We start from the raw sequence: 9,633 nt of genomic DNA, 5'->3' as shown, positions 1-9,633 counted from the left end.
GAATACAAAGTGTGCACTGCTCACTTTGTATTATTTTTATTACTAATATTTGCACTATAAAATCATAAAAGAAATAGTATTTTTCAATTCACCTAATACAAGTACTGTAGTGCAATCTTTTCATCATGAAAATGTGACTTACAAATGTAATTTTTTGTTACATAATTTCACTCAGAAATAAACAATGTAAAACTTTAGAGCCGACAAGTCCACTCAGTCCTACTTCTTGTTAAGCCAATCGCTAAGACAAACAAGTTTGTTTATATTTACAGGAGATAATACTGCCCACTTCTTGTTTACAATGTCACCAGAAAGTGAGAACAGGCATTCGCATGAGACTTTTGTAGCCGGCCTTGCAAGGTATTTTCATGCCAGATTTGCTAAATATTTGTCTCTCTCTTCATGCTTCGGCCACCATTCCAGAGGACATGCTTAGATGCTGATGACGCTCATTAAAAAAATAATGCACTAATTAAATTTGTGACTGAACTCCTTGGGGGAGAATTGTATGTCTTCTGCTCTGTTTTATCCACATTCTACCACATATTTTATGTTATAGGAATCTTGGATGATGACTCAGCACGTTGTTCATTTTAAGAACACTTTTGCTGCAGATTTGACAAAACATAAAGAAGGTACCACCAATGTGAGATTTCTAAAGATAGCTACAGCACTTGACCCAAGGTTTAAGAATCTGAAGTGCCTCCCAAAATCTGAGAGGGATGAGGTGTGGAGCATTTTTCTGCATTGGAGTGTTGTATTTTAGAGACTGTACACTAAAAACTATTTTTTCCACTGAATAGTGGTATTCTAGGTAAGCATAGCATTGTTTGCATTGTGGCAAATTGCTGGTACTGTTGTGCTGGGTCTCGCGCTTTCTCTTCTCTGGGGTAGGTTCAGGGCGCTATTGCTTGCCTCTGAACCAGTTCTTAAATCATTCCCCTAGTGTCCTTGGAGGAGGGGAGTGGAGAGGGAGGGACCTGGGCCCGCCCTCTACTCCAGGTCCCAACCCAGGAGCCCTGGGGTTGTGGTGAACCACTTGACTAGCGGTTTCTTCCCCTGGGTTACTTCCCTCTCATACCCGTCAGCTTGTGAAGGGCTTCTCGCCTCTCTTCTATACAAGCCTGGTGCCCCTTACCTAGGGTTTCTGTTGGGCTTCCCAATCCACCGCAGCACTCCTCCAAACCTTCTATTTCTCTCTGGACAAACTCTTCTCTTCTGCAATCTGCACTCTGCTCCAATCCAACCTTTCTCCTTCAACTACCACACCCTGTCTGACTGAAGCAGGGGTTTATATCCCATGACTGGAGTCAGGTGCTCTAACTGGAGTCAGGTGCTCTAATTGGACACAGCTGTTCTAGTTAATCTAAAGCAAACCTTCCTCCCTTGGCAGGGAATAAGGCCCCCTGCTAACACTCTTATGCTGCCTTCTGGCCATGCTGTATCACAGCATGTAAAACGTTTAGTATAAAGTTCTGTATGTTGGATAATAGCAGTAATAAAAAGAATGAGAGGACATTCCTCAGGGTACCCCTAGATAGAAGGAATTTTTCTGAAGATACAAAATTAACTGAAATTTTAGCAGCGCACTAGATGATAGGACATTTTGTGTCTTAATTGAAACCATGGAATTGCTAGACATATATTCTGCATTCCCAAGTGAGCTGGGCAATTGCCTTTTTGACATCTAGGGATATTGCAGCATCTGGGAAATCTGGTTGTATCACTGGATTACAGACATCTGTGTATTATCAAACCATGAGCTTGATTATTATCTCAACAATTAAAAAGGGACTAATTTAATTGCAGAAAAACTGGTGAGATCAGAATCTGGTGCTTTATGTTTTAACAAACAAACTCAATCTGGACATATTGTTCATAGCTAATTCTAATTTAATTAGAAGAACTTTTACATATATGTTAGTCATATTTTTTGTATCCTGTGCATTCAGTCTGTTCTCTAAAGTTACCACTGATTCTTTGAAGAAATCTGAATGCATTTTCTGTATTAAGAATTTTATAATAAATGAAATAATGTTGACATTTAATATTAATTTTTATTGAATAAAGTTTTAACAAAGGCAAATACCTAAAGGGACTAGATAGAAAAATATTAAACAGCATGGAACACAAGAGTCATAAATATGAGGAAGACATTAGCACTTAGAGAACAAAAAATAAAATAAAATAAAATAAATCAATGCAACACTTGCAGTGAGCCTCATAGAACCATCAAATAGAAAAAATGTAACAATTAGTTCCCCTCCTTAATGAGATTTATTAATCAGTGCTGTTTGCACCAGTTCAGCTAACCAGTAGGCGACCACTGCTCAAAAAGCATAAATGAACAGAGATGAAGATCTTGAGTTAGGCTGAAAGTAAAGAATTTGAATAATGGGACAAGAGATTAGGCTTAACATCAAGAACAAAGCGTTTGCAAACAATACTTTATGCTTTCTTGGCTTTAGAACAGACATATTAAGAAATGGGATAAATTAACAACCCGTCTGTGCAAAAACCATCTTTAACACTTCTTGTTCAGTATTAGATCTGCTTTATGGAATCTCCTGAGAGTCCACTGATATCTATTACATTTGTTTGGAAAGATCTTGAGAACTACAATGGGTAACGAATAAGGAGTAATGTCTCAACTCTTGATATTAACCAGATCTTTTAATTTCAGAGTTTCTCCTAGGCTTTTAAAAAAAGCGCCTTCAGTTTACATAGGTCCCTTGAGATGAAGTAATACAAATAAATCTGACTCAGATTCATGCCTCTCTCCAGTTTTATTTTTTTAACTTGTGGTACTTTGTGATGGAAATTTTGAAAGACATCACGAATGCACATCTGAATTTATGGACAGACATTTATGAAGCTCTAGACTCTTGTGCAAAGTATTAAACATACAAATTAGGACCAATACCCAAAATATGAAATTCACCCAAGTCCACTAAGGTTAAGACTGCCCCAACATCCAATACAGTCCACCTTCTCAGAAAAAACCTGGCAGAAAAAGAGGTGAGCTTTGCAGAGTGACCTGATGATCAACAAATCTGGGCTCTGGTGGATCAATGGGGACAACACATTTCAAAGTTGAGATTATTTCACTAAAAAAAACCATTGCCTTCAGTCCCTTCCTGACAGAATTAGAAGGATGTTAGGTTAAAGTGCTTCACTGGATTTTAGCTGTCATAGCTGGAGTCATAGTTGAAGAGGTAGTTCCAGAGCTACCTATGACCTACACCATTTTAGGGCTTTATAAATTAAAAACATCTTAAATTAATGTGGAAATTAATAGGAAGCTAGTGTTGATTGATTATCAACACAGGTGTTAAGTGCTCTGCACTGTTGCCAAGCACACAAGCTGCCATATTCTGCACTAGCTGTAATTTCCGGGTGGTATTAAAGCATGTAGGATGTTGAGGTAATACAATCTGGAGGTGACAAAGGCATGAATTACACTGGTGACATCCCAAAGAAAAGGTTACAACGTCCTGACCTAGCATAGATGATACAAAATATTCTTGGCCACTACTAGAAACAGCTGAGGATCCAGTAACAGCCCTTCAGCAGAAGAGAGCTGATATTATTGTTGATGTTTTACTGGTAGTTTGCCCCAGACAATGAGCATGCTTCCTATCTGGACTGAAGCTCAACTAGTTTGCCCTCTTATTCCAGCCAGCTAGTGGGCAAATCTATAAAATGAAAAACCTGAACTACATGAAATAGGGGAGGAGGGGGAGAAATGTATATCAGCTTTCTTTGATGAACACCGATTTTTGGTGATTTAATACCATTTAGTTTTTTAAAACGTCTTGCTCCCAGATCTTTCCCAAATTAAAAATGCTTAGTAGGGGCCTATCCTTATGACTTACAGGAATCCTGAAATTGTCAGCAACTGCTCTCTGACATCACTCTCAGCGCTCTGGAAATATCCAGGAGCTAGGGAATTCTGGCTCTTTGAAAAAGCACAAGACACAGTATTGCTCCAAGGCCCAAATGCACAGAGAGCCTTAAGTGCGTAAAAGTTACAGAAAAAAGTTACTAGCAGGCTGCAAATTTATTCGCTGGTTTGGGTGCACATTCAGGGGCGGCTCCAGGGCCCAGCATGCCAAGCGCGTGCTTGTGGCGGCAAGCTGCAGGGGGGGGTGAGGGGGGGCTCTGCTGGTCACCATGAGGGCGGCAGGCAGGCTGCCTTCGGCGGCTTGCCTGCGGAGGGTCCGCTGGTCCCACGGCTTCGGAGGACTGAAGCCGCGGGACCAGTGGACCCTCCACAGGCAAGCCGCCGAAGGCAGCCTGCCTGCCGTGCTTGGGGCGGCAAAATGTCTAGGGATGCCCCTGTGCACATTACCCATTTTCAGCTTTTGTTGCTCAGTGCCAGGCTTTTATAGGCGAGGTTTACACAGAATACTTACACAGGGACAAACACGGCTACAAAAACACTGCATACAGAATACTTAAAAAATTCAATTCAGTCTGGTAGGGCAGACAATTTTTGTCAGGAACTTCTCCATAGCTAAGGACATTTTTAGGAGGTTCAGACTACATAGTATATTTTGGTATATCCTTTGCACTTTTTTGGCAATGTCTGTTTTCCTAAAATATTAAATTCTAAGATTATTATTTCAATTTTTCCCCCAAATGCTTTTCTGATTTTTCCGCTACCTGTGTTCCATTTCTTTTCTCCTCTTCTCCCATGTTCCTAGCACCTTGCATTTCCTGTTCTGCCTCCATTCTCCCTAACTTAGCTAATCCTCCAACTACCCTCTTTACCTATCATCTCTTACCTCCTTTGCCCACCCCAGGAGTAGGGGTACACAGGGAAACTTGAGAGCATTTGTTTCTTTTACCTATTTAAAGACGGAAAACACTCATGGGGACATTTCTCTCCTCATTCCTAACTCAGCAGAGGGCCAAGGAATGATCAAGCCATGGGGAAACCTCTCCCCTTTTGCGGTAAAGGAGATGGGTAGAGAACTGTGGTTCTCTGCATGTCCCTTTCTCATCCAAGGAGAAAGACGGCAACTCAGGAGACACCTCTGTCCCTGCCTTTCCAGCTTAACGTCTTCTTCGCTTCCTCCACTCATAGGGCTTGATCCTGCAACCACTGACTTCAGTGGTTCAGGATCAGGCACACACATCTCTGTCCTGGCTTCCAATATTGTACTCAGCAAAACAAGTCCAGTAGTTGCAATCCCCAGAATCATTACTGTATTAAATAGTCACCTTAATTCTCAGACAAATAACTTCATTAAAGTTTCAGTTGCTATAATAAATAAAGAAAACAAAACAAAAATATCAAAATATTAGTTAAAAAAACCTACAGTGTAATTTAGCTAAGTGTCCCAAAGAAATGTTAGAAATAGGATACTCTGCAAACACTAGGCATCACAAATGGCAAAGTGATGGGTACAGTGGAAAATTCCGTATGTCTCCCCCAGAACTAAAACTATTTAAAAAGTATGGAAATAATAATAAATGTACATAGATTTGAACATCCCTATATTACATACAAATCTGCACATTTGCTTTGAGGGAAATTTTGCCTGCATCTGAATGTTGATGAATAACGTGCAGGGAGCATACTGAAAGATCTACCTGGCACCTTGACTCCAATGCACTGGATTTCATACCTTTGAGACTGATGAGGCAATGTGGAACTTGAGTCTGAACTGCATGTGAAAATTCAGCTCTACCAAAAATTACAACTCCTAGTAGGACCACCATTCAATTCTACTTTTTTGAGAACTTCTTCCTTGAAAACAGCAGCACTGTCCTGGAGTTGGTCTCACTGAATGCACAGAGGAATGCCAAGCACTAATAGGTTCTATCCTGCAAGATGCTGAGCACTCTGGCCCTGATCCACTTAAGCCTGTGTAACTTTAAGTAACTTTAACATAAGAAGTCCCACAGAAATCAGTATCTTAAGTTCTTTGCTGGATCAAGGCTAGAATGCTCAATACCCTGCAGGATTGAACCTTATTGTCAGGCGTTCATTTTAGGACTAGACAGCACCAGGAAGTACCTTTGAATAGACCTGGCTTGGAGATATACAATGGTTCTCACCAGGTTTGAGGTCACTGATCTGTTGTTTCTCAGCTTCTATACTGAAATAATGGAATAGGATTATTTCTTAGTTGAAAACTAGAAGACAATCGGTTGAAATGAAACATTCTACAGAAAAACAACACATTCAGCAAAAAACCACAAGGAATGCCATGTTGAATTCACAACATATCAGCAGAGGAAACAATATTTTTCTTTATAGAAGAACTATTAAAGAAAAAGAATAATACAGGCAAGACTCTCTTCACAGAAACATAACCATTTAAGCAGATCAAAAGGAGCATCTCATTGACAGGTGAAATAATACTTAGACATCATCCTGCTCAAGCAGGTTGTCCACTGCTGACCAAGCAGTGTAATGGCTATAGATTCTGAGTTCTGAATATTCTGGGGGGGGGGAAAAAAGACAGGCACAATGGACACATAATACTGAAGTTCAATTATAATACTGTAACTGAATCCAGAAGGAAAACTGCATTACTGAGTGCCAAGTTCTTAATTGATGTGCTCTGCTAATCAAGTGGAAGAACTGGTAGTATCTGCTACTAATAAGCAGATTCTTAAAAGTATTACATTGTGAAAATTATTCTAGAACAGATTCTTCATCACTAAGATTTTAAGATAAAGGAACAGAAGCAAATTCTTGAGAAAAAATTTTGATTATAAGCTCTTTGGGATTGTATCTGCCTATGTATTTGTACCATGGCTGGCTCTGGGGGCTTCTATAGTATAAATATATATAATAAATATGGAATCAAACCTAAAAACAGTTACTTTCTTTCTACTGGCATTTACTTCTCTTTTCACACCACTGGACTTGCTCTAAGACTAGAAAAGATATTTAATATGATTTATAAAATATGTTCCCCATCAATGACATCTAGGTACAGGTCTAACATCATTACAGACAGGGAGTTACAAGAGCCAGATCTGTAGGATGCCTTATAAGTACATGGTAATGAAAGTTTCAACGTAACAGTCTTGGAAATGAGAATGACCATTTCTCAAACACTACACATAATTAAAGGACACTGAGCATCTTAAAATATTTGTTTAATACTGCGGCCTATAAAATATTATCCAAATATTTACCATGAGTACTAAAATGATAGCAATAATGAGGGAACATACCAGGTCTCAACAGACATTAATTATTAAAAACTGAACCAATAGAAAATAAGAGTGATGAAGAATTATCATCTAATATTTTGAAGTTTATGTAAATCAGGTAGCAAGTAAAGGGAGCAGAGACACTGATTCTTCCTCGTGAAGAGCATCAGAATATCTGTTCAATGTCTGAACAATACAGTATTATAGTTTTAATCTGAATTACTGCTTTTTTTAAAAAAAAGTGTTCAGTGCCAGTTTCCACTATCACTGTTTTGGAATGTCCACTGAAGAACTTCAATGGAATTCTTCAGTGCAGGCTTGGCTATGATCCCTTTTGCAAGTTTGATATAAGAACAGAGGTGTTTTGTTTTTTTTTACACTGCAGATTAGTTAAAATTATAGGCTTATTTTATTTACAGTATTTAAAATTTAGTTTTCTTTCCCCAACAATGAAATATGTGGGAGGGATTACTATGTTACACAATGTGTAAAAGATTTTAAAAAGCCAAACCAAAGCTTGTGAGTAAAACTGTACAATGTTTGTTCTATGCTCAAGCACATTGCACCATCAAATGAAAAGCGTGTAAGTTCTATCATCATGCCCAAAAGGCCTACTGTATGATCCAAAAATCCAAACAGACATGGAAAGTAAATACATACAGGTTTAGATACAGTGCCAAATGGAAAGAAAATACTATGAACTATCTCTGGAAAGCTTCTTGTCACAGGAAGGAGCCTGGGTACTTCTGAAGTAAAGCAGCACTTTTCATGTCGGACACAGAACTGCAAAAGAACCACAAATATACAGGCATAAATCTCACTGAACACACTGTGCATAAACACATTGCAGGGTACAGTAAACAAACATGAAGAATGCTTAGATCTATAGTCTAAAAGCAGTGAATAAAATCTAGAATTGAAATAGATAATTAAACTGCAACCCTCTTCCCAAAAGAAAACTTTATGACAAAAAATGCTATTACTAACTAATATTACACAGAAATGAGTTAACTAAAGATCATGTCTTAAATAATGGTGTTTTTACACTTTACATTTAACAAACTTTCTATCCTGAGGAATTAACTATAATTTCATGGAACATTCCAGAAAAAGTGCAAGTGCTACCATGCAGTGAAATATTGAAGTATGTATTGAAAATTTTAGATGACAATTCTAAGCTTGTTGTGTGTACCCTGTGTATCACGTAAAGTGGGAAGACAAAGACATGTCCTTCACACTCATTCCTGTTTTGCATCTAAAAGAGACAAACCTCAGAGCAATCCAGCTTTCAAACCAATGCTAGCACAACACAAAAGCAAACAAAGAAGTCAGGTTGTAACAAAGAAACACAAAAACTTTAAACAATAACGACAAGAAAATAAACTCCCTTATTATCAGAAACATGTTCACAATTTAAAAATAAAAACACTGACAGTTACATTTTTGACTTTTAATTTAAAACAAAAATTCAGTTTCAGCCCTTATTGGTAACTTAAAAGATCAGGTGCGGGATAAAAGAAACAAGTTCAAAGATGGGAAATCATACCACTTCCACAATCTAAATATCGGGGGTCAGAAGAATAATTAAAAACTATTTAATTTGACAGAAAGACAAATACACACATTTTATTCCATTTTACTTGGTGGCATGTGTAGCAATATTTTTCTTGAACTACCTTCATAACCACTATTTTTTCATTTATGGGCAACGAGGCAAGAATACTCAGATTAGTTACAAGTTTTAAGCCAGTCAGTTTGTGTTACTGTAAGAATGGAAGATTTTAAAAAGGAGCTTACTCTGGTAAAGTGTTCATATGAACTTAATAAAGTAATTTTTCAAATAGGAAAGTATTATTTAAACTTATAAATGTCTGTGTGTCAAGAATAAGGAAATCTAATTGGCTTTCATAGATGAGTTTATCACAATGGTAATATATAATGTATGTAAAAAAACTACTGTAATGTATTGTTAAGGCTAGAGATTTAATTCAACAAATCAAAAGATTCAAGCTATAGGTATCTATTTAGGGTTTTTTACACGCGGCCATCAGCAAATGTATCTTTGGCCCTTTGCATTCATATATTTCAACAAAGTCTATATACAATCATGTCACACAATAATGAAAAATTCTACATACTGTATTCTTACCAATTACAGAAAAGTTTTATTCCTTTGTGTATAATGATGTAATATTTACTGAATAGCATCCTGTTATTTGATCATGCAATGAAATTATAGTATTGTAATGCATACTGTGTATGCAAGTAGGCAGAGTGAAGGCTGCTGTGAGAATATTAAAGGGACATGATTAACTTAATCATACTCATCTGAACATTTTGTACCTACTATTATTGTAAGTAACACCTAAGAACACTCACTAGCCGAAATTCATCTCTGCTCTGCAGTTTGCACAAAGTGCTGTAAAATGCACAAACTAAAATGTTATTTTCATTATT

General features: G+C 37.6%; 1 protein-coding gene across 2 annotated transcripts in view; it reads right to left on the bottom strand.

The window, feature by feature from the left end:
• Positions 1-5,231: 5,231 nt before the first annotated feature.
• The window catches only part of FEZ2 (fasciculation and elongation protein zeta 2), a 51,756-nt gene continuing 47,354 nt past the window's right edge, over positions 5,232-9,633 (bottom strand). For both annotated transcript variants that reach the window (XM_032772391.2, XM_032772390.2), the window contains one exon: positions 5,232-7,959. In XM_032772391.2, coding sequence (XP_032628282.1) covers positions 7,943-7,959 — 17 coding nt within the window. In that variant the 3' untranslated portion in view covers positions 5,232-7,942. The remainder of the gene's footprint in view (positions 7,960-9,633) is intronic.

This window comes from Chelonoidis abingdonii, chromosome 3 (assembly GCF_003597395.2).
Source record: "Chelonoidis abingdonii isolate Lonesome George chromosome 3, CheloAbing_2.0, whole genome shotgun sequence".
In the NCBI taxonomy this organism is placed as follows: domain Eukaryota; kingdom Metazoa; phylum Chordata; order Testudines; family Testudinidae; genus Chelonoidis; species Chelonoidis abingdonii.
The sequence above is the reverse complement of the archived record's forward strand: the minus strand, read 5'-3'. Positions and strand labels throughout refer to the sequence as shown.